General features: G+C 29.1%; 1 protein-coding gene and 1 pseudogene across 4 annotated transcripts; both read left to right on the top strand.

Annotated features, from left to right (window-relative positions):
- LOC126837310 (heat shock protein 68-like) lies at positions 1-27839 on the top strand (annotated as a pseudogene).
- Positions 3717-20267, top strand: LOC126837311 (juvenile hormone esterase-like). Of its 4 annotated transcripts, none has more exons than XM_050571161.1 (12): positions 3725-3843; positions 6152-6284; positions 6439-6579; positions 6684-6831; positions 6966-7151; positions 7225-7424; positions 8321-8483; positions 8704-8867; positions 9621-9786; positions 10010-10142; positions 10210-10415; positions 20144-20267. In XM_050571161.1, exons 2-11 carry the CDS (start codon positions 6156-6158, stop codon positions 10382-10384), a joined length of 1605 nt encoding a protein of 534 aa, XP_050427118.1. In that variant the 5' UTR covers positions 3725-3843; positions 6152-6155; the 3' UTR covers positions 10385-10415; positions 20144-20267. The 4 variants fall into 4 exon arrangements, with proteins under 4 accessions (XP_050427117.1, XP_050427118.1, XP_050427119.1 ...); XM_050571162.1 differs by lacking the exon at positions 20144-20267 and adding an exon at positions 19686-19794; XM_050571160.1 differs by lacking the exon at positions 20144-20267 and having other exon boundaries at positions 3717-3843; positions 6149-6284; positions 10210-10514.

The raw sequence follows: 27839 nt of genomic DNA, 5'->3' as shown, positions 1-27839 counted from the left end.
ATGGTCGGTAAAACGGCGATCGGCATCGATTTGGGAACGACCTACTCCTGTGTGGGTGTATGGCGGAATGGTAAGGTAGAGAACATCACCAACGAGTACAGTAACAGGACCACACCAAGTTATGTATCGTTTACAGAAACCGAACGGTTGGTTGGCGAAGAGGCGAGAAATCAAGCTGGTATAAATTATAAAAACACTGTTTTCGACGCCAAGAGAATAATAGGCCGGAGGTTCTACGACGAGAAGATACAAGAGGACATGAAACACTGGCCGTTCAAAATAGTCGACGATTGTGGAAAACCAAAAATTCAAGTCAAGTTCATGGGCAAAAAAATCAAATTGACCCCCGAGGAAATCAGCTCGATGGTTTTGGCGAAATTAAAAAAGTCCGCTGAATTATACTTGGGCGAGGAAGTCACAGACGCAGTAATCACGGTTCCAGCGTATTTCAACGACTCGCAAAAGCAAGCAACTAAAGACGCAGGTACAATTGCAGGCCTTAATGTTCTCAAAGTATTAGCCGAGCCTACAGCTGCTGCACTGGCTTATGGTATGGACAATAAGCTGGAGAATGAACAAAACATATTGGTATTTGACATGGGCGGTGGTACGTTTGATGTATCAATTCTACAGAAAGAAAAAAATGATGTCTATAGAGTAAAAGCTATTGCTGGCGATACTCATCTAGGAGGTGAAGATTTTGACAATAGATTAGTATCTTATTTTGTTAGTGAGTTTCAACGAAAGTACAAAATAGATGTTATGGATAGTCCAAGAGCTCTAAGGCTTCTTCGGTTGGTGGCAGATAGAGCCAAACGATCGTTGTCTTTGCAAACTCATTTTAAAAGGCCAAAAATTAAAAAAAGTTACCCCTTCCCCATCAAAATCGAGAAAAATACCCAAAAAATGTACAAATTTTTCAACTTAAAACTACGATCCTCTATAACTTTTTTTAAAATAGTCGAAAAAGTTCCAAATTTATATGAATTGTTCTTTAAACATAGCACTATCGATAAACATTAACAAAACAAAAAAATATCATAAACCCTTTCCCCTAGAAAGGATAGAATTTTTCAAGCAAAGTTTTGAAAGATTTAGGTCTGAAAATTAGACCGAAAGTAGATCTAAAATAGAACTATAACATATACGATTTTCTCAAAAATATGTATTCAATTTTTTTTTTTATAAAGGAAAAACATAAAAAATAGGGTAAATTTACACTTTGGCCGTAGTCAGTTTTTAGGTTGCTATGTGTGAGGTTATGAAAATATGTTCATTATATTGTTAATTACGGTACATGGGTAACTATGACAGTACATTTTTACAGACAGACGATTAACCCTTATCCACCCTGCACAAGACTAAATATTAAATTTTAAGTACATCATTGCTGGTCCCACGATATCTTCTATACCGTTTTAACTGGATTGAACATACTATCCACAGATTCAGATCGAAGCGTTTATTTACAAGTGATTTTATCACTTTCAGTTATAATGAAATCTGTAGACCTGTGACCCCTCCGTCCCCACTATGCCCTGATCCCACTGTACTGGCTTTTTTTATAATCGAGAATTATAAATTTATATTATCAGATAAAACGAGCAAAGGTAAATGGTATGGACAATAATTGGGGGTGGAAAAAAATATCATATAATTACACGCCTTACTTTTCCATTGACCTTAAGGGGAACGGAACGGGCTATTTATTAAGGGTCAAGGACAGGCAATATTTGAAAAAAATTAAACATGCCAACTAATTTTAAGGCGTGTACAAATATATTTTTTTTCTAGTGATATAACTTTTTAAATTATTGTTTCAGTATTGACGGAAGTTTGATAAAAAAAATAACTCATAATGTCATTTTATAGCGTATTAATAAGACGGAATTTTCCTTTTAATGTGCAGTTTACTGTTTCTCTATGGGCGTTGAAAGGCCAATTTTTGATTGAGCTATTAAAAAATTGATTAGATTTACAGTTAGAAAAAATTATAAAATATATAATTATAAACACTTCTACAGTGTTGGTATTGGTGCATTGCCTAGGGGGAGTCAATATTTGTTGGTATATATAACATACTCAAACTATAATAAAAGTAGTCTGCAAGTGTGAAATATAAATTAACAGTTCCCCTTAAACTGAATTTTTTAATTATGTATTATTATTCTAATATATTTTTTTTTAGCATATTAGAGGCTCGTCCCATCATAATTTTTTAGAAGCTCGAAAAATGATGAATATTACACCTCGTGAAATTAGGCAAATTAGTGACACAAGATGAGCATGTCGATATGAAAATATTGTCATGGTCAAATAGCATTTTGGTGCAATAATTAATGTTTTACCGAATAAAGTTGATGTCGATAATGACAAGAATGCGATTGAAGCTGAAGGAATTCTTAATAATTTATTAAAATATCGCCTTTTTATAAATGTATTTATTTTAGATAACACCTTTGTGATTATAAATATATTAAGCAAATCATTGCAGAGTAGAAATGCCTCACTAGGGAATTCTATGGATGCCATAAATGCTGTCATAAAAACTTTACAAGATAAACGAGAAAACAAAGATCATTTTAATACACTATACCTCACAATATTTTTTGAAAACTTTGGTGTTAGTTTAGAAGTTCCTTTAACTACTTAAAGAAAAAAAAGAAAACCTACCCAAAATGTGCATTGTAAAGATTATGTTCTGGGGTCTACGGTTGGGGCAACGGGTATTCGTGATGAACCCTAAAATTATTCAGATTTGGAAGAATATTGGAAAAATTATTTGCAAGTATAACCAAGTGTTGGATAATATTATAAGAGATCTTAAATCACGTTTTTCATCGGAAATATTAGCTTTAGCTTATTCCCTTGGCAGTTTTTAAAAACTCGATACCAAAAGATCTTCCATGTTTATTAATCACTATAAATCATTGCTGAAAATCAACGAAAAAGAGTTAAATGCTGAAATGATAGTAGTTAAAAAATTATATTAAAAAAGGTGATTGGGAATTAGAGGAATTGCTAACAATTTTAAAGGAAAATAATTTCCAAATCAATACAATTTTTGTTTTTTTTTAAGTATTTTTTTAGAAACGCTTATTTAAAAAAAATAATTATTTGGTTTTTTTTTTAATGTTTTTACTTTTTAGTCTTATTTAAAGGTACCTACTTAATGAATGTGAACAGTTAAATTTATTGTTGAAATTTTATTTAAAAAGTTAAGGCACTGTTTTTTAAGAAAACATGTAATTTTAAAGAAATGACCCTCATATTAGGCCTCCCGTCATTCACAAACTCGATGTCCCAATAATATGTGAAACAATTATATTATAAATTAGCTTGAAATTCCCTAAGTTATACAATATGTGAAAATAATATGTGAAACAATTATATTATAAATTAGCTTGAAATTCCCTAAGTTATTCGCACTACCTACTTATACATTTCTATTGAATTTGAAAGTATTGTTTCAATTTTTTCGGTATTTTAATTAAAACCCACTTCATACTTGAGTAATTAATTTAAAAATAAAACAATCGTGTGAATTTCCGGCTGACGGAATTATTTTTTTATTTTTTATTACGGAATTATAATATTATCATAAGGAAAATCTACTTTATTTTTATGAAATAGAAATTTAATTATCATAGTTATTATATTAGTATATACTATAGTCTATATAGTGATTATTATTCTAATATAGCTTCACACTAAGTACCTAAAATGCGAAGGTACTCATTATACACCTAAACTTCTCTTGGTAAACACTTTAATATTTTTTAGTGAAAATCAGAATAACATCATCGTTCAATAGTTTTACTGAGAAAATCGTGCACAGACGAGGTAAGCGAATTTGTGTTATACTATGTATATATAATACATTACAACATTAACTTTATTGTACATTCAACATAGGTATTATATGCTACATTATATTATTATTTAAACTGTAAGTATGGCGAAAGAAGGGGTGTCCAGTAACACTACTTCAACTAGATTGAATTACATAATTATAATTGTTTTGAATTCCTTAAAATTTTTTTGATTTTTTACGCGAGAAGGTCGCGTGACCAATTTCGTTTTAATCGACGAGGAGGACGACGTTGTCCTGTCATTGTATTATATTTGTTTTCAAATTTACTTATTGTAACTAATATTACAGATTGTAAATATATTTTTAATAAAAAAAAAAAAAAAAGTATGGCGAAAGGATATTGTGATCCTTGTTTTATTATATGTTACCGAGATTACGGGGATAAACTATAAAATATATGTAATGTATTATACATTTACTTTGTGTCCAAATCATAATATTCTATACTGGCGATTAATAATACTTCATTTTTAACTTAACACACTAAACTTGTGTAAGTATATTTTTTATTGTATTTTCAGTTATATGGCGGTTTTTTTTAAAAAAATTATATAATTAAAATTACTAATATTAGGTTTACATAATGCTGTATTCGCGGTTTAAATAATACTATTTTAGTATTAAAACGACCATTTTTCATTTACAAATCATATTCTGATAGGTTTATATTAGTAGTAGGTAAAAAATTGTATTATTCCAAAATATATTTTCCAAGAAGTTTTACGCTGCATAAAGTATACACAGAAAAAAATACAAGTTGGAATAACTAAATAAATAGTTGAGCAGACTAAATTTATAGTTGAGGGGGCCGCAGCATGGTTTTTACAAAAAAATATTTAGTAATATAGATATCAAAAAAATAAAAACGCCACCCCATTGATAAAGATTTTCACTATACATTGTGAGAATTTAGTAAATTTACCCCATAAGGGGGTCGGAGCAGAACTAGTTTTCATGCATTTTAGACCAATAAGCGGTGCTAAATTAGACATACTTCCCAATGTTGGATTTTCATTTTTAAAGTATGTTTGGATTTGTTGACAAATTGTCTAGGTTTTTTAGGAAGCCGATTTTCAATTTTCTCTTTCGAAGACCTCCAAAATTATTTTTTACTATTTTTTTTAATTTAGTGATAATTCTCGAATTACATTTGAATTTATTTTAGGCAAATCAAATTTTAAATCGAAAATAGGCCATTATTTACCGAATTAATCACAATGTATAGAGAAAATCTTTATCAATGGGTTGGTGTTTTTACTTTTTTGATATCTATACTTAATGTTTTTTTGTAAGAACCATGCTACAGCTCCCGTAAGGCCTCTGGATACCGACCATTTTTAAGGAGTTTTGTATAGGCAATATTTAAGAAAAAAGTGGTTTTTATAAATTCCGACCATATCAATTAATTTACCGGTTAATTTGTATACCTTCAAGGTAAACTTTTTTGATATCTTATTCTTACTAAGTATAAAACACGTTTGAACATTATATAACTTTCCAATTATTAAAATCAAATTTAGAAATGGTTTAAATTATAAATTGAACAAAATTCTCCGACCGATCTCAAGTAAACTTCATTCCGAATTCAAATCTGTTAAAAGAAGTCTTATCGCTTCAATACAATGATCGGACCTATTGAAGTTAAACGGGTGGCTTTTGACGGAGAAATTGGCCGGTACCCAATAGCCTTTAAAGTAACTATACATTTTGTTGTTTAGTCGATCCAACTAAAACGAAATGAATTGTGTCTCTATATTAACCATAATAGTTTAGTTGGACCAACTATGTATTTTATCCCAGTGTAAGTTTTCAAATTACAAAATTTATTCAACAAAATAGAAGATGAGCATAAGCACGAGCGAAATTTTACGATGTGAAACATACGTAGGTATACGGGTGTGAAATAGGTAGTGATGACCTTCGGTAGGCGTCGAGACTCGTCGGGCGGCGTCGGCCGCTGCAGATAATAGCGGAAATAGAGATAATGGAATAGATAAAAAAACTAGAGATACTATATTAGAGATCAAATACTAGAGAAATGCTATTTATAACATAATATCTATGTTTCACATCAATCGTGTGTCCCATGACACAAATTTTTTTGGTTTGATAGACGTTTGAACTATCTTTAATAACAATTTAAAAAAAAAATGTTTTCTTTAATCTAATTAATATTATTTTTAACAAATGTTGTCTCAACTTTTTTTGTTATCTCTAGAGTTTCAGTAGATCTATAATATTAGGTATATACATTTTTTTTTTTTGTTAACCCAGAAGGAAAATGATCATTAATATCGAACAAGGAGCTATACAAGGTCAATATTATAAGACCCGTCCGTCAAATAAACCGTTTGTCAGTTTTCTAGGAATACCCTATGCTAAGCCGCCCGTCGGTGAACTACGATTTAAGGTAATTAACAGTATGTCGCTTGTAATTTGTAAAACTACAACTTTTAAACTGTAGCCTGTGACCAGGTGTCAAGATGAACTGGACGAGTTATACCCAGATGAAACATATTTACCAAGAATTTTGTATTAATAATTAATATAACTGTTTATTGCAGCCACCTGTCAAACACCCTGGATGGACCGGAGTTTACAAAGCTTTTTCGAAAAAAGAAAAGTGCGTACAACTCGATCCGGCTTCAATGGAAAAAGTTTTTGGAAGCGAAGATTGTTTATACTTGAACATATTTGTGCCACAAGTACGTGAATACACATTCGATATTTATATATTACAGTAAAACGAGAACCGTGTTATCGAATGAATGAATAACTTTAATACTGTTTTTTTCTTCTTTTTTTATAGGAAATCAACGAAAAGAAACCTGTAATGATCTTTGTGCACGGAGGCGTATTTAACTTAGATTCAGGATCGTCAAACTTATATTCTCCGGACTATTTAATCGAAGAAAATGTAATCTTGGTCACGTTTAACTATCGCCTTAATGTTCTAGGTAAAAGACTAAGAGAACTCTTAAACTTTTTATACATACATATTTAATTAAACTAGTTTTGTATGTTTGATTTTACAAATTGAGTCATGATGCTATTTTATTTTTTTCATTGTTATCTATTACGACCACAAAAGGATTTCTAAATCTGGATATTGACGATTGCCCTGGAAACATGGGTTTAAAGGATCAACTATTGGCGTTTAAGTGGGTAAAAGAAAACATAGCGGCGTTTGGAGGCGACGCTAATAACATAACAGTTTTTGGCATTAGCGCTGGATCAGTGTCGATCCATTGTCATATACTTTCTCCGTTATCGAAAGGTAAATGTTGTTTTTATGCTTCACGGCTGCTAAACTATCATTGTATTTATTCGGAATCGGGTTGATTTGTCAGGTGTGTTCCAAAGAGCTATTATGCAAAGTGGATGTGCTTTTAATCCTTGGACAATAAATTTGAAACACAAAAACGCTGCTCTCAAATTAGCGGCGGATTTGGGTTGTCCGTCAGACGAACCTCACGAAATAGTACAGTATTTAAGAAGAGTTCCTTTAAACGACTTAGTAAAAGCTACTAAAGTTGAATCTATAAGTAAAGTACGTATTTACGTAGAATTATTCTTATAGTAAAATTAGGTTCCCACTTTACCAGACACCCATTTTTTTTGCCATCTTGTTGAAAAACAGCAGTTCGTTTCCAATTCGTTATCAATAAATTACCATGATGATAGTGTTATACAAATTCAAATGTAGGCTGTCGCCAAAAAACTAAACGACCACGAAGGGCAGAGTAATAATTATTTTACATAATATACGCCCAATCGGTAGTTTGTTAAAAAAAACAAGGAAATATTAGCCACAAAAAAATATCTTTTTAAAATGAACCCTGTGACAAATATATAAACATATAACTATATAAAACGACTCATTACGCTGGCAGGCTCCGGGACTGTTTGTTAGGATACCCATAGATAATAATAATGAATAATACGAGTAGTTCAGATTGAGAGAAAGCATTTTCTTAATGGGAAAAATAGAACAAAAATGTCATAGCGCTTTATTTCTGACCAATGAGAGTGCGTAGCGACACCGTTGTTCGACCAATGGGATTATTCGACGCCGCCACAGCCCCAACCAATCAACGGCGTGCCTGCATTAACGCGAAGCTATATAAGGCGGTCGACCGAGCCCAGCAGCCAGTCTCTTGTAGAAAAGCATTTTTTGGACAGATTATTGATGTATGTCAAAATGCGATAAAGTTTATTATTTACATTTTGAAGTTTCCTACTATATCCATTCATTTACATCTCAATGTTTGGGAATTTTTTTAAGGAGTAAAAATGAGTGAGAACCTTACAGGTACTTCACTATAGATGGTAGAAAGAAAGGCGCCACTAGCAGATGGTTAATATAAAAATATAATTTTTTTAGTGGGTTGTTTATAGTTTTTATTGGCCGTTTGATAATGTAAAATAATTTTTTTTTTTTTTAAGGATCAAAGAGAATTTTTAGTTTTCCAATTTATTCCGACCATTGAAAGCGATCAAGTTAGTGAGAGATTGATACCAGCCCATCCTCAGGAGCTGTCGAAAACAGCCACATCGATTCCTTTAATATCCGGACTCACCGATCTAGAAGGAATGGTATTCTTTGGAGGTAAATTATTTTTTTAAATTAATTTTGTATGAAATACCGTAGGGCTCCAATAATTAATGGCGGGTTATTTGCATAATTGATCTAAAGACTAGGCAAGTTTATATCACTAGTTCGTGATTTAAGTATAACTGATACATTAATATATATTTTTTGTTAGCAGCATATATTTAAATTGTCGAGTCATGAAATTATAAAATACAGTTTTTTTTTATGTTTTCAGATCATAGAATTGGAAAATTAATACCTTTACGTAATGTCGAAGAATTTATTGAATTTTTCAAAGGCGATGTCAAATCCGATGAAGTCAAAAAAAGAATCCGATCGTTTTACTTTAATGGTCACGATTTAAAAACTGACATTGAGAATCTAGAAAGTATTTGCAAGGTAATAACATTACATTGAAGTTGCCATAAACAATTTATGGTTGCAATTCCAAAACCTGCTATTGGATTATACGCTTGTATAACTTGGTGGAAGTTAGTATTTAAGTAGAAATAAAAACACAACAATAATATGATTGAACACAATACTATTAAACATAAAAAACACACAGTATAAGTACAAATAATAGTATATACAACGTACGTTACAGTTATAACAGCAGCCGTAATAGAGTGATACCCAACACCTTAATACTACGGCTTATATATGGTATAATCTAGGTTACAAATGAAATTGGTCCTTGTACCAAACAACTTTCAAATATTACATAATAATTTCTATAATGTTCGCATATACTACTATATTAGGTCATACTATATTTATTAATTATAACATACTTATATTCCATGATCCAAATACACAATATTAATTATATTCAATACCTGCTTCCAAATTTATCCAGAATTTACTGCTGTTAATAAATGCAATATAAAACAATTTTTTGAAAAATTCAGACAAAAAAAATTATCGAACTATTTTGATTGATATATATATTTATTTGTCTGTACTTTAAATCTCAGTAGAAATAAAACCTACCAGATTCACCTAAAATCATAATGATCTAAATTTTTTTTTTAAATATTAAAATACATATTAAAATATTTAAATACGTGCCGAAAATTTTATTATTTAATATCATTTCATAAGCAAACGTTAAAATCATATTCATCTAGTGTTTTAATTTTTTTTTTTTAGATAACAGGCGATGTGTTTTTCACCAGAGATTTCCACAAAGGATTCGTCCACTTACTGGAAAAAGGCAATACGCCAGTTTATAACTATGAATTTAAATTTGACGGAGAAATTAATCTGTTAAAAGAAATTTTTTTTTCTAAAAAACCAAATTTACGAAAGTTGAAAGGTACGCTATATCAGTTGAAATTTTTGTTTTTAACATATTTAACTTATTTGTCGATTAATTAAAAAAATGTTAAATTAACTTTGTCAAACGTTTCTAGACAATTATTTGTTTTTCTAGTTTGTTGTGTTAGATTTTTTATTAACTGAAATAATGAGTACTTTTTAAAAATGATTTGAGAAAAAACGATCAATGAGTAATTTTAATGAATACTTTATATCGTCAGGAGCGTGTCACGGTGATGAATTGAGTTATTTATTCCTTGCTAATTCGTTTGCATTCACGCCTAAACCAAATTCCAGAGAATTAAGAATGTGCAGGACAATATGTAAACTATGGACTAATTTTGCAAAAACAGGGTTCGTTTATAGGTGTTTTTTAATAAAACAAAATAAACTGTTAAAACAAAAACAATTTTACTTTTAGAAATCCGAATTCGTCAGATCTTAAATTCAAATGGGACTGTACAAGCTTGGAAAATCCTAAACATCTATCGATTGACGGCGACGATACTCATATGGTCGAAGGCGAAGTGAACGGAGCCAGAGTAAAATTTTGGAAAGACATAGCCGAATTAGTAAAATTAAATCAAAAGCTGTGATGTGTTAATGTATTTCAATGGCGGCTCGTAGGTAAAACATTTGGTGGTACATATTTATAAAACATATTATAATTTAACTTTATAGTAGTCAATTACATTAAAATAAAAAATTAATTAAAAATATATCTGTATTTTGAATCGCGACATAATAATAATTTTCACACATTTTTTTTTTCATTTACACAAAGTATTATATTATAATGTTTACTGCAGTGTTCTGTTACTATTTTATAATAATAATATTACATGTACATGGAAATTATCTTTTTGTAATGCATTCAGCATTGTTCATTTAAAATATACTTCATGTATATTATAGTCTTAAGGAAATACCGTTAACAATTTGTCACGACATAGTTATACCGTATATTTTATTATTTAAATTTCTAATCTGTTTGGGAAAAAAAGATTATCATATTTTTGGACCTATTTTAGGTTTGCTATTATATTTACATTCGAAATATTTGTCGAAAATGTATGTATGTTTGTATAAGTAGTTGTGGACATACTAGGATTAGGTACTGAAGAATTATAAAACAAATACCGATCTCAAACTTCATTATAAATAAGTAATGGTACTTTAATTTTTGTTCAAACGAAAAGATACTTTTACAGTGATTATTAGTTTTCATATTTTGTATACTCGTATTTTACAATATCTATTACAGAATTATTATTATTCAACGAACGGAGGCTTCTGATACAGTTATTCTGTTCCTCCTGAGCAGATTCTGTATCTAAGAACGTTTTTACTGTAGACCTGTTAACATTGCCACAGCTATCAGATACCGCATTATACAATTTTTCAAGTCAAAATCATCACATTTTAGTTTTTAATACACAATGTGTTACTAATATTATGGAAATAGTTTATCTCGAATTATTACAACCTATTTTTTTAATGGTTTACTGTTTATTCAAATATTATAATTTTAAAAAAAAATAAAATTTAGATATTTAGATACAAAAATTACAATATCTATTACAGAATTATTATTATTCAACGAACCCCACATTGAATGAACTATTATGGAGGCTTCCGATGGAGTTATTCCATGTTCATTTTAAGCTTCTTTAGTATCTAAGTACATTTTTACTGTAGAACTGTTAACTTTACGCCAGATATCAGATACCGCATTATACAATTTGGCAAGTCGCTAAAATCATTATATTTTTATTTTTAATACACAATAATACTAATGTTTTAGGAGTAATGTAAATCGAATTGTAGTAACATAAAGCATATGTTTAACTTTTAACTATATTTATTAAACTATCATTTTGTAATAACATATTATATATTCAAATTTATACTATATGTGACATTTTTATATAACTATCATGTTATTATTATTCAATATACAACGCGCGTAGTGTGATATAGAACCTCTTTGAATAATTTCAATAAACTTAAAATACTCTAATAGATAGCGTACATATTCATTTTAGGCGTAACATTTACATAACAATAGGTTCATTAAAGAAGGAGTTAAACACACGACTCGACACGAACTTATCCGAGACGAACTTAACCAACACAGAAACGCACTATTTAACCCAGCCCACAGCGCAGCGAAGCGCAGTTGCTCTCTCACATCTCTTTTACAACCTTCCTCTCCTTATTGTGTGGACGCCAAAGTCGGGTAGCTGTTATCAGTCCGCCGCGGCCACCAATGTCCTTTCTTTCCTTATTGTGTGGACGCCAAAGTCGGGTAGCTGTTATCAGTCCGCCGCGGCCACCAATATCCTTTCTTTCCTTATTGTGTGGACGCCAAAGTCGGGTAGCTGTTATCAGTCCGCCGCGGCCACCAATATCTTTCCTTTCCTTATTGTGTGGACGCCAAAGTCGGGTAGCTGTTATCAGTCCGCCGCGGCCACCAATAACATAATCCTTCCTTATTATCCTTACACATACATACGCCAAGTCCGTAGCGATTTATAAAAATACTATATTCATTACAATTCAATTACTTAAAACCGTACGAGTTTCTTATCACACACGTGTCATTATTAAGCAATAAAAACACTGTTGTTCTTTCGTTCATACATATACCTATACCTATACCTCTTAAAAGTGTCGTTAAAGGTCATTAATTCTAGCGGTCGAACAATCCTATTACACCCATGTGACTATTTTTGGTCAGCAAGGAATGTAGTCGGCTTATAATAACTCAGTAGACGTTGTTATTTCTGACAAGCGCATTGATTATTATAAAACCATTGGTAGACCGTGTACTGAATTACACTTTAACGAGAGATAGATGGTCGTAAGATAACGTTAAAACACCAGTGTCTGAAATATATTTTATGAATGAAAACATTCGTGTTAAAACAACGTTCATTTCGACATATCAAGATCACATACTCAAGGAATATCGACAAGGTCATAGAGCTTCGAGTGACTCCACGACAAGGTATGTACTGTATACAATATTATAACACTGTGTAATAGTAAGTCTAGAGGCAGGAAGTGAGCCCTTGTAGTAAACATACACACATGCACACCCCGATTAAGAGCCGTTTTCATACTTATTTAAAATATCCATTCACCGCCGCTTCCCCGTGCTTTTCTTCTATTACAAAATGGCGCCCAACGTAAAAAGCTTTTATTCCACAAATCACAAAATTTTTGGCTTCGCCCGAAAAAAACCGCTGCCCAATTTTTTCACAACTACAAAAACTTGGTAAAATTACAAGAAATATAAATATAAAACATTAAGTAAATTATATATTAAATAAACATACGAACTCTTAAAAATACTGACATTAAAGTTAAAAAAATAATCAAATATTGTCATACAATTCTGTTAACTGATATAACTAGAAGTTTTATTTTTCATTCTACAGTTCAAAAACCATTTTTGAAAATATTACAACTATTAGAGTATACATACTACACTAATATATAACTAACATCCGATAAAACGTTTTAAATGGAATCTAAACATACATATAGTACTTATGAACGAAACAACTCAAGTCAATTAGAAGGCACCCTTGAATACCAGAGACGCCAACCAGGTCATTAAATGATCTAGGCGAGATTAACACGGCAATACACGGGTAATTGAGCCCCGACCGATTTTTCTGTAGAACACTTAACAGGGGTGACAAAACTTCTCTTTGTACACCAGACATAAAACTCTTAAAAATATCGTTAAATTTTTCATTACAAAACTCTCAAAAATGCCTAATTTGCTTACAAACTTAAATATTTAATAAATATATAAACCTACAAAATGTTTTTTTGTAACATATCCAAATTTTCACAAACATAAACACTTAATAATTTCAGCTTTGTCAATACACTGAGGAAATGTAACTCTTTTAACACACAAATACTTAATTTCGATTTTATTTTTTACATATCTTGGTGAATATCGTACTATAGATCTATATACTATCTTATTATAGATGTAGATAACTTTAACATTATAACCACTGCATCATACCAACATAAATTTTGAATACAAAAATAATATTGTTCTAACATAGTTCATTTTTATAATAATAACAATAATATACATAACACCTATAAAATAAAGGCCACTCATATGATAATACATGCTAAAAAAATATATATATATAAAGGGCAATACACATAGGCCTAACATATAATAATAAAAATAATATTAATGCTAATAAATAGAGCATTAATAAATAAATAACGCTTTTATATAAGCCAAATATATAATATTGAAACCGATAAAATTATATAAATATAGCAATGAACTTAACAAGAATAGGTTTTCATTAAACAACATAATAATAATATTCGCCAAGCAAATCTTATAACATTATGAATCTTTATAACAAATATTATAAAAACAATAATATAACAAAATCAAATTTAGTATAAAAGTATCACCCTTTTATAATTTTAATAATGCAGTAAACAAATCCATTACAATTATTTCACAAAAAATAATGCGTAAAATAACGAATAGTATAATTTCCTATCATTCACAATATTTCCACATATCCCATAAACAATTATCGAATTTTTGCAAACAATCCTTATACACAATATTACTGTATTACACGAAATCAACTACAATTCACACCTAATTTTTTTTTTAAATATCACTTTAATACGCTCAAGCGAGGCTTCAGGCCGAAATAAAAGATCATACTAGTATACTTAATGAACCATAAATATAAAACTGAAATTTATCATAAAATACCAAATCAAAAACTATCATTACTTTAATACCAGTATTAAAACACTTTTATAATTACAAACCGAGATACCTAAAGGCAAATGCAAACGGGAAATGTCCTTATAACCTAATAATGCTAATAAAATTGCGACCCATAAGATTTTCTTAATTTAAGGTTTCAAACATAGAAAAATAACATCACACACAATATTATTACCGACAAAATGTCGGGATATAGCATCAATACTAATTACAACATTAAATATACTACCAATAATTAATATAAGCATTATATCGCAAAGTTAATTTACATAAGAATAATATTAATAATCCTGGTATAATAAGTGATATTAATAATGATAATATTAAAAAATATATACATAAAATATGCTAATAAATATTACATAAATAATACAGACCAAATACCAAATATATAATAAAAAAAATTTTTTTTTTAAAAAAACACAGGCTATTTTCATAAAGAATGTTAATATAGGCTACATACATAATAAGAAAGCCAAATAAACAATAAAAAATATTGAATAATGATACAAGAAATGCTATTGATCATTTATTTACAATACAAATATAAACATACATAAACGAGATATCAATAATATAGATATCATTTATAAAGTCTAAACATATAAACAAGATGCTGATAAATACTCTATTACAAAAATAATAAAAATACACCAGGCCAAAAAGTACATAAATGATGCCAAGTAGGACCAATTGCATAACGCTAAGATCAGACAAAACATACATACTGGGAAAAATATATAAAAAATTCTAATTTGGTATAAAAGTATGATATTTTTCATACAACTCATACATTACACATATAATTAATATATTCACAATAGATTATAAAACTACTTTTAATGTTATGCATTGAGTCAAATGCGTTACAGCAAAATTAAAACACAATTTTCATACATAAATCATCTAAAAGGGAGATAGATAACACAAATTAACAAGAATATAAATACTTTATTAAGATAAATTACCACTTATATTAAACAAAACTAAATCATTTCAATAAAATTGCCCATCACAATAAAATCCACTTAAGCCAAGAATAAATTACACTATACAATTTTCTTATAATTATCATATAACTTTAATGACACAAAATACAAATTTAATCAACTTTTCTTAAATCTAGAATAACATAATAAAAACATATACACAACAAAAATTCTTTTATACATATTATCATTAAGCATACACGAGTATATCTACTCAATGAAATCATCCTTAGTTATATTAGATCTAATCTAAGTAATAAAAAAAAAAAAACAAATTTAAAGTTTTCTAAAATATTTCAAAACCTTTTTTACAAAAACTATATTTTCAAGAAACAAAAAATACATTAGTTAAATTAACACATACATTTCTATTTTAATCACACAATGTGATGACATTTATTCCATAGTTAATATGTCTACACCACTATGACCACTTTGTTCATAATTTTATATAACAAATGCATCAATAAATATGCAATAATCAACGCTTTTATACTATATATATATCACATATACAATAATATATACTAATATAGAATAAGGCTTACTACTAAACATCATATAATTCACTAACACAATTTTAAAACAAAAATATATATAACTTATATAAAAAAACAAAAAAATTACATAATTAATACTATCATAAATCATGTATTTAGCATTTAAACATTAGATCTTAATAAATATCACTTAACTCAAAATATTCTCTAAATTATATATTATAATCATTGATTTATGTAAAAAAAAAACATAAAATATATAAGTATAAAAAAAAAAACCTTTTTATTTTATACAATCTCATATATTCCCAATTATTAAATAATATTATTATCAAATGTAATCATGTCATAATTGTTATTATGTGTCTAAAACATTTGTATTTCAATATAACCTAGCACTTAAGTCATTATCACATTATATACAACTTAAACATATATATATAATGAATCATTACATATATAAAATCGATACATGCCTCATTTTCACCAAAACCATTTATTGTATAAAAAACACAACACTAATTTGTAAACAAACATACACACCTATGCTCACACATAATCGATCCTTCTTTATCTACAATCTATCAATGTGTACAACAACAGGACCCATTCCATCACATACGGTCATCGGCAACCAATCATCGGACCACCCACATCTATACGGAAACGAATCACGAAGGACACGCAAACCAAACCGGATTGTCAAATCCTCAATACAGCCTGGTAATAGAAGGGATGACCATACTATTGTCACCCCAACAATACAATCCTGAAATCCTATTACAAACAGTAATTCGTTCGACCTTCACAACGGTTCACGTGTTTAACTTCAGTAGTTCAACCAATCTTACTGTCATGTCGACATTTTCTAAAAGAAATGCTTGGTATTCAAACTTCATTATTGACGACTACATGAGACTTCTCGTGAATTATTCCAAGTCAAACGTTTATGCATTTAATACGGATTTCATTAATCAACTCCTCACACATGGCTTTGAAAACGTCAAGAAAAATTTAATCGAACACAACATATTTTCTAAACAATATTTGTTTTTACCAACAATTGTGAGCGGTTGCCATTGGATTCTAAACACAGTACACATCCCATCACATACTATAACACAGTATGATAGCTTACACACATATTTTCCGCAAGTAACCAATACCATTGCAACCATGTTGAAACAATACACAGATCTTATGAACATTGATCCAATTAATTGGACAATCGTTCAAGGTGATTCTCCCTATCAAGAAAACGGGTATGACTGCGGAGCTTTTGTTCTCGAAATGACCAAACATATCACTATGGAAACACCATTCAATTTCAATCAGAAACATATGTCTCTTATTCGTATTCGACATGAGAAGGAATTACGACTTCAAACAATACTACCAATACTTTTACGACATGGCATGGATGGGAGCAATAATCAATCATCTCAAACTTCTAAAAACACAACATTATCACCCAACTCAGTATCAGGTGAGTCCACTGAGTTAATAAACTATAAAGCCATAAAGAACAAGCGTAGACTCAAACGTATGGGTTATAAAAGACCACGAAATCACAAGAAAAAGAACAAAGCAAAAACACATGATCACACATTATCACAATAATACACACACCTAAATTTTTTAGACAAAAAATATAATATATTCATAATAAAATTAAAAAAAAAGGGGAAACAACATGTATCACATTTCATTATATTCTCATAGTTTAAGATAACTAACCATTATTATTATCATAATTACTATTATTATTTTATCCATTATTACACACCTTATCATGTTACGAGGGCGTAACATAAAAAAATTAGCCCGCACTTTGTAGTAACATAAAGCATATGTTTAACTTTTAACTATATTTATTAAACTATCATTTTGTAATAACATATTATATATTCAAATTTATACTATATGTGACATTTTTATATAACTATCATGTTATTATTATTCAATATACAACGCGCGTAGTGTGATATAGAACCTCTTTGAATAATTTCAATAAACTTAAAATACTCTAATAGATAGCGTACATATTCATTTTAGGCGTAACATTTACATAACAATAGGTTCATTAAAGAAGGAGTTAAACACACGACTCGACACGAACTTATCCGAGACGAACTTAACCAACACAGAAACGCACTATTTAACCCAGCCCACAGCGCAGCGAAGCGCAGTTGCTCTCTCACATCTCTTTTACAACCTTCCTCTCCTTATTGTGTGGACGCCAAAGTCGGGTAGCTGTTATCAGTCCGCCGCGGCCACCAATGTCCTTTCTTTCCTTATTGTGTGGACGCCAAAGTCGGGTAGCTGTTATCAGTCCGCCGCGGCCACCAATATCCTTTCTTTCCTTATTGTGTGGACGCCAAAGTCGGGTAGCTGTTATCAGTCCGCCGCGGCCACCAATATCTTTCCTTTCCTTATTGTGTGGACGCCAAAGTCGGGTAGCTGTTATCAGTCCGCCGCGGCCACCAATAACATAATCCTTCCTTATTATCCTTACACATACATACGCCAAGTCCGTAGCGATTTATAAAAATACTATATTCATTACAATTCAATTACTTAAAACCGTACGAGTTTCTTATCACACACGTGTCATTATTAAGCAATAAAAACACTGTTGTTCTTTCGTTCATACATATACCTATACCTATACCTCTTAAAAGTGTCGTTAAAGGTCATTAATTCTAGCGGTCGAACAATCCTATTACACCCATGTGACTATTTTTGGTCAGCAAGGAATGTAGTCGGCTTATAATAACTCAGTAGACGTTGTTATTTCTGACAAGCGCATTGATTATTATAAAACCATTGGTAGACCGTGTACTGAATTACACTTTAACGAGAGATAGATGGTCGTAAGATAACGTTAAAACACCAGTGTCTGAAATATATTTTATGAATGAAAACATTCGTGTTAAAACAACGTTCATTTCGACATATCAAGATCACATACTCAAGGAATATCGACAAGGTCATAGAGCTTCGAGTGACTCCACGACAAGGTATGTACTGTATACAATATTATAACACTGTGTAATAGTAAGTCTAGAGGCAGGAAGTGAGCCCTTGTAGTAAACATACACACATGCACACCCCGATTAAGAGCCGTTTTCATACTTATTTAAAATATCCATTCACCGCCGCTTCCCCGTGCTTTTCTTCTATTACAGAATGAAATTAGTATATTATTTAGGTTTGTAGGATATTAATTTTTTTTTTTTTAAATCATAATCAGAATTACCTCATCAGTAAACTCAAACTCTGCATTTGCTGTAAGAAAATAAAGAAAGATGTATGAATACTTAATAAAATATGTAGGTAAAGCTCATTATGATATTTTATCTAACGAGCGAAACGCTTAATTTTTTGTACCTAGCATGATAAATAGCGTTTTATATTTTTACAGCTTGTTCTTCCTTACTATATTTACAGACGATTTCTGCATCACACTATAAGTATTCCTCAGAAATAATTCATGTACAACATAAAAGTGATTAATAGTTTTCACATTCCACATGCTCTATACTATACAAAATCTATTACAAAATTATTATTATGAAACGTACCCGACATGAAATCAATTTTCTTATAGGCTTCCGACATGGTTGTACCCAATTCAGATTTACTTATACCCAATTCCAGCCGAATTGATTCTTTCATTAAGTGGTTTTGTATTGGAGTCATGGAAATTTGTTTCCCGGAATCATTTACCGAATTATGCATTTTTGCAAGTCGCTAAGATTATTACATTTTTATTTTAAATATACTTTAATACTATTGTTATAGGAATAATGTGAGTCGAATTAAAACTAGTATGTTATTCTCTAAGTTTTTAGTTTATTAATTTATTTTTATTTAGCATTACCTCACTAGGAGACTCGAAGTCTGCTAGTGCTGTATAAAAATAAAGAAAACTGTTTAAATACTTAATAAAATATGTTAAGCTCATTGTTAATATGATATTTTACATAACGAGTGAATGCTCGCAATGTATTGTGGCTGTTTAAAATTTAAATGATTCTTATTATTTTTTAATGCCTGTTGTTACAGCGAAATACATGAAGAGTGAACAGTGTAAAACTTAATAAACGCATATGCATTTTGTTTGGTCAATTGGTTGAAAATTCAAATCGAGTTTTAAAAACAATAACCGTGGCTAAAGCCTATGAGACAGAAAAACAGTTGTGGTTTTGCCGTTTGATAAATAAAAAAAAATTACCTATTACAAGTTTACACAACAGTCTTTTAACAAAATGTTATTTATTAGATTATTGTAAGCCTCATATTTTATATGACTCCAAATAACGTTGATTAAAACGAATAATGTTATGGTATTGTAATAGCTTAACCGAGTTTTAGCTTGAAAACATATTAATTAAGACCATGTTATGCCATTTGGGACGATATTAAAAGTCCGATTTAGGAACAATGTTATTATAAAATATACATGGTTTGAAATTGTTTTGTTGTGTTAAGTGAAAACATGTTTATTTGTTAATATTATTTAAACAAGACTTATGCACATTATTTTTTTATAACAACAAGAAACTTTGATTAAACGAATAATGTTACGGTATTTTAGATAGTTAAACCGAGTTTGAGCTTGTAAAAAAAAGTTAATCGAGAACATGTTATGCCATTTTGGGCCGATATTTAAAATTCGTTCCAAGGACAATATTATTAAATAATATACATAGTTTACATGGTCTAAAATACATTTTTGGTGTTAAGTAAAAACATTTTAATTCGTGAGTATCCTATCGGGAAGAGTTCGTGTAGTAAAGCAGATAATTTGGTATTGCTTTTATAAAATGTTAACTAGTAATATAATATCTGTTGCTTTTTGTTTTTTTTTTTTGTTTTTTTGCAAACCGATAAATTCATATTAAGGTAACCTACATATTTTCTTAGTTTAATATGAAAACATGTTATAATTTGAACAATACAACTGCAAAATATTTTTCTGCTTCCGTATTAAGACTTTGGAACTATGAGTAGCCTGTCTAAGAAATTTCCTAATTTAAATTCACCACAAACGATAAACTGAAAATTGAAATTGAGTTTTTATACTATTACTAATAAGACAGGTTTTTTACCCGTTTATTTTAATTGAACATGTTCAATTTTACTCTTTACTACAAATAACGGGTAAAATGGGGTAGGGGTAAAGTAAACTGTTTTAATCAACACAATACTAGTTATTTAACATTTTTATGAAGTTTTAATGTTCGAATAAACATTTACAAATCACACAATCAGTAGATTAATTGATAAAAAAAAAAAATCTCACACACCCGTTAATTATGTTATGTTATTTACATACATAACATTTTAAAATTAGCTAAATTATTTGGTTTTTCGAATAAAGTGAACGACTTTAGGATGTTGAAGTAATCTTGAAGCTCTGAAATATTGGTATAAAATTAAATTTACAATGCGATAATAAAACAATAAGTTAAATTATATTAAACGTAATTTCCTTCGGTCAGGGAAGTCGGCAGTTAAATTTTTAGACCTCAATTACAATTTTAGAAAAAAAACACATGATTACTCTTTATGGGTAAATTTGTTTTTGATATTTGTTTGATTTGTCAATGTATACCTTAAAAAATATTCCGTATAAATTTGTTAATTATTTGACCTTTTTAAATAACCACGTAATTATTTTATGTTGAGAAATATGCAATGTTTTTTCGAATTTTAAGGTAAGGGGGTAAATACTTTGTATTTTATAAATGCACTTGAAAATCGGTCATAAATGTTGAAAGTTCATCTCTTCCTCTTAGAAATTAAAAAAAAAACACCAACAAATTGTTTACATCTCTTAATGTTAAATTACGGCACGGTATCACTTTTTTTAAAATCACTATTAAATTTGTATGGTATATATTCTTTAGACAATGTACTATCGACAAACGTTAACAAACCAATAAAAGGTGTCAAAAGCCCTAAACTACCAGAAGGTTTAGATACATATTATCGAAATACGGATACTTGTAATTCCACTTGTAATGGCTTTTGATTTTTATATTTACTATTTGGAATACTAATAATTAACCCAGACAAGCCTATAATATATACTATTTTCATTTTTTTTATCACATAAAAACAAATGCTAATAAGAAAAAGAATATGTTACATTACACGAAACATATTGTACTGGAGAAAGGGTGAACAAATTACTTGCCTGGAGGCTAAACTATTTTAAATCCACACTACTAGCTAATGTTGTGGCGTCTACATCATACAGCTTTTCGACCAGCCATCAACGCTTTAAATTCGTCTTTTGCCATATGATTAACTAGAAATCATTACAAAAGTATTTATAATAAAATTTACAATTTTTATCTATATTATGCTGTAACGATTTGACTGGTTGCAACATAGTTTGTAGAGAAATAAGATAAAAGCGTTTTGCATGTTTATATCTTGTTTTTCCTAAGTATCTTTATAGATGACATTTGTATAATATTGTAAGTTTTTCTCAGAAATGTAATAATTAATATTTTATATACTTGGAAGTATGTTGCAAAATAAATATTTTGTTTATCTTTAGTAATGAAGGAACTTAGTTAGTAAAAAGGAAAATGTTATTGAAAAACAAGATTGTTTTTGTGAACACCGTGCAGTTGTGTGTGCGTGTCACCTTGCAGTTTTGGCTTAAATAAAATTTGTTTGTGTGTATTATTGTTACACTGTTTTATACGTACTCTTTAAGAGTTTAGTTATCTTTTCGACGTCCTTTGGAGTTAGTCCATATTGGGCGTGTTCCACATATAAGTACTCTTTAACTTTATCCTTGGTAACTTTATGGCGAATAACAAACTTACCCTTTTTTTTTTATTATAACGTACCCCATTATAAATGTTTTCGAGTTGCTAAAATAATTAATTTTTGTTTTTAGGACACATTGGTGGTTATACTAACATTATGGAAATTATTTATCTCGTATTATCATAACATATTAATCCATAGGTTTTCTGTGAATTCAATTATTTTAATTTTTTTTTAAATATAATTAGCATAATTAGATAGAAAAAATTAAAATTTACCTCATTTGTAAGTTCTTTTTTTAAGCTGCTCATAAATTCATCAAATGGCATATTACCACCTAAACATTTTATTCAAGTATTCACATCAAAATTTACCAAACTATGTTGTGCTGTAACGAATTTCAGTCGTTGCAATTATTATTATTATTGCGTTTTCTGAACAAAATTTGGCCGTTAAGGAAATTACATTTCACATTTTATATACTTTACAATATCTATTACAGAATTATTATTATTCAACGAACCCAACATGGCACCTAATATTTCGGAGACTTCCAATCTAGTTATTCCATGTTCCATTCGAGCTGATTCCGAACTTAAGTACATATCTACTGTCATCTTAACTAGTTAACTACTTGCATTTTATCAAATACCGCATTATACAATTTTTCAAGTCTCTTAAATGATTACATTTTTATTTTTAATACACAATAATACTTATATTATAGGAATAATGTGAGTCGAATTAATACTAGTAAATTATTCACTAGGTTTGTAGAATATTCAATATTTTTTTTATGAATCCTATAATCAGATAAAAAAAAAATTAAAACCAAAATTACCTCCTCAGAATATCTTAATTGTCCATTTCCTGTGTGAATATAAAGTAACACGTTTAAAAATTTAATAAAATATATAAAGCTCATTGTGATATTTTATTCAGCGAGTGAAACACTTAATGTTTAATTTAAAACTTAAATGATTTTTATTATTTTTAATGCCATTTGTTACAGAAAAATACATGAAGCGTTTGCAGTGTAAAACTTAATAAATTCATACCCATACAATTTGTTTGGTCAACCTCTTCATTAATGTTGTCGAGTTTCTAAAATCAGTAAATTTTTGTTTTTAAATACACAATGTGAATACTACTTTTATGAAAATAATTTATCTTGAATTATTACAACATATTATACAATAGGATTACATTTTATTCAATTATTATAATATTTTTAAAAATATAATTCATATAATTATAAAGAAATAAAAAATAGTAAAAAAGTAAACTCAAAATTAAAAAATTATTTTACTACAAGAACAATTTACCAATTAGTTGTAGCACATTTAATTTAAAATATTTAATTACTTTGAAAACAATCGAAGATTGACTATATTTTTAAATAATGTTAAACATCACACACTTAGTAGATAATGTTTTATAGTGAATTTTTTTTGTAATTTAAATTTGGTTTAATATTAGTATGTGACACATATATTTCATAATACCTAACTCAATGAATTTGGACTTTGTTGAGTAGGGCCCACGCTTTTGTTTTTAGTCAAAAATTATATTTTTAACATTATTTATAGTTGCTGTTAATTTTCGGTTGTTTTCTAAGTAATTCAACATTTTAAATTCAATGTGCTACAATTGATTGGTTAATTATTCTTGTAGTAAAATTATTTGTTTACTTTTTAGTACATTTATTGAATAGTTTTTAAAAAAGCATGTTTTTAAAAAAGCATGTTTTTAAAAAAGTTTTTTTTTAATTATTTTATTTTAATTTTTACTTTTTAGTTCTATTAAAGGTACTTAATAATTGGTGAGTAGATTACTAAATTCATTTGGGAAGATTTGAAAAAAAAACATGAAATTTTAGTGAAATGACCCCCACATATGACCCTGTGTAGCCCGAGTCCCAATACAGGATATTGTATTGTCATCCAAGATGAGTGTCTGTGCCAAGTTTCAGCCCTCTACGACATCGGGAAGTGGGTTAAATTAATTTTGCAAGATTTGAAAAATACCCCTACATATGTGTTAGCGAGTTGAAGAAAAGCATGTAAAAAATTCAAATATACCTTATTAGTAGGATCTTTATTTGAACATTTTATAAATACATCAAATGGCATAGAAACATTTAAAAATGTAAGAAAAGTATTCGCATCAAAATTTACCAAACTAATATGTTATGCTGTAACGAATTGAGTCGTTTCAATTATTATTATTATTGCGTTTTTATGAATAATATTTGGCCTTTAAGGGAATTACACATCGAAAGTCACCTAGCAACAACAATTTTATTTGCCCGCTTGTTTAGTTTTTAAATAAAATAATATCGAAATAAAATTCATTGGGAATGTTGTATCATGAACATTTTTATATTAATTTCAATTCGTCTATCCGTTATACAATGATTTTAATTTGTAGGAAACAAGATGAAAGCGTTTTATTTTTTTACAACTTGTTCTTACTATCTATAATTTTTTTTATAGCCGAATTCTGCAAAATTTTCCTTTAGAAATAATATATGTAAATGAACATAACAGTGATTATTAGTTTTAACATTTCACATTTTATACATTTTACAATATCTGTTACAGAATTATTATTATTCAACGAACCCCACATGCTATCAGTGATCACGGAGGCTTCCGATTTATTATCAAATTAGCTGTGGAGCATGTAGAAAAAGCGCTGACTGATGCTCAAATGAAAAAAACAGACATTGATCATGTATTGTTGGTCGGTGGCAGTACAAGAATAACCAAAATTCAGACATAGCTACAAACTTTTTTCGAAGGTAAAGATCTTACAATGTCCATCAATCCAGACGAAGCAGTTGCTTACGGTGCTGCAATTCAAGCTGCTGCTCTTAGCAGAGACCCAAGTTACATATTTAAAAATTTAACACTTATTGATGTTACACCACTGTCATTAGGTATGCACACATATGGAGGTTTAATGTCCACCATAATACGGAGAAACACACCTATTCCTTGTAAAAAGACAAGAAAAGGGTACAGCACAAGTTATGATGACCAAGAGGCAATGTCTATAAAAGTATTTGAAGGAGAAAGAACACTAACCAAAGATAACAATCTATTAGGAAGTTTTGTCTTAACCGAAACTGAGCTAGCTCCCAGAGGTGTACCTAAAATGGATGTGACATTCGAAATAGATGCCAATGGTATTCTAAGTGTATCTGCCGCAAATCATAAAGACGGTTTTACCAAAAGTATAGTAATTAAAAATGAAAAAGGTAGACTGTCTAAAGAAGAAATTGATCGTATGATCAGTCAAGCTGAGCAGTACAAAAAAGATGATGAAAAAGAAAAGATCAGATTTGATGCCCGGCTTCGATTGGAAGATTACATTTATGATGTACAACAAGCATTGGAAAAGTTTGAAAACAAACTCAACGTGGCTGAAACGCACATAGCAAAACAAATATGTGACTCGATGAGGGAATGGCTGGATGAAAATCAGTTAGTAGAAAAGGAGGAATATAAACACCAACTTAATAGTATGCGTGCAAAATGTTCTAAACTAATGATCAAAATCGACAGTTTAATGACGTATGAAATGCCTCGATGGAAGCAACCATTTGAAGCTCTAAGTAACCAATAAAAAGAAAGAAATTATTAAGTTTAATAATTATATTTTAAGATTTGTTTAATAAAGAAAACTATTAACTCAATTGGTTTTCAGTTTTTTTTTTTTTAGTAGTAGTTTTATGAGTTAAAACGAAGAAAATATAAGTTGATACGCTATGACGAGTTATTATGATTGAGCTATTAAAGCATTAATACTTTTCACCACTAAAAATTAGTGTTGTGAATTATTATACAAATAATTTAGACTAAGTTAAAAACTTCTTTTTTCTTTTTTTACAGATGGAGTGAAAAAATTGAAGTTAGTTACACAATATCATACTAGCAACGGATTATTTTAAAACAGTGTCACAATTTTTACTGGTAAGATTTAAAAAAAATTAGTTTTTTGTCATTTACTTTTTTTTATTTCATACTTACTACAATACAAAACATCAACCTTAGGAAATTTATATTATAGTACTTATAGTTGTTGTTACTATTTAGTGTGTGGGTTATCCACACAATAAATATTTAAAAATATCAAGCCCTGGTTGATAAAGTAACAAAAAATGTATTTTGAATGTACGAGTGGGTCCCATGTAGATAAGTTACACAAATTGTAATATATTCTAGGTTAAATAGGATTATTATATTTTGCTCTTTAAACTGCTCTTTGAATCTTATTTTTACTACCGATAGGTAACGCACCTGGATATTGTGATGATTTGACGTGGCTGTGTCTCTGTTCTATAATCATTCCAAGTTTCTCCTGGGAACTATCACTCAAGTTAGTAAGTACAATAAAATAATAATAGTAATTATAGCAATTAGTTTATATATGCAATAGAAATAAACTCAATTGTTAATTTAAACAATTAAATACTTAAGATGTTAATTAAATGAAAACAAAACACAGGAGTTATAAATGTATGTGATCTCTTATTTAAAATGTAAACAAATTACAATAATTTGTTAAATGTAAACATCAGCACTTCTTACACAAAAACAATTACTTACATAGGCGGTATACATGTTATGTATAAAATAAATAATATAATATGTAATACTTTCACATAAAACTATTTTATTTTAATAAAAGAAATGTTTATTATTATTTTGGAAAAATAGTAAAATTGAACTAACCAAGACCAAGATAAGGTTATTGATACCTTTTAATTTTTATAGTTTCAATTTGTGCTCGGTGAAAACAAATTTTTATTTTTACCCGTTTCAGGTCTACCAGAGGATGAAAGCCGATACGATTGTCTGCGACAAGAGGTGTTTCATATTTTTGCTGTGCCACCACTTGTGTGACGACGACCTAGATGGTTGAATGCAAAAGATGTCCAAATTTTTTCACCTAAATTTAGTCAGGC

Source organism: Adelges cooleyi, unplaced genomic scaffold (assembly GCF_023614345.1).
Source record: "Adelges cooleyi isolate 19-005CV unplaced genomic scaffold, UGA_ACOO_1.1 ACOO_flye_CR_arks_rails_tigmint_CR_PRNA_248, whole genome shotgun sequence".
Classification (NCBI taxonomy): domain Eukaryota; kingdom Metazoa; phylum Arthropoda; class Insecta; order Hemiptera; family Adelgidae; genus Adelges; species Adelges cooleyi.
The sequence above is the reverse complement of the archived record's forward strand: the minus strand, read 5'-3'. Positions and strand labels throughout refer to the sequence as shown.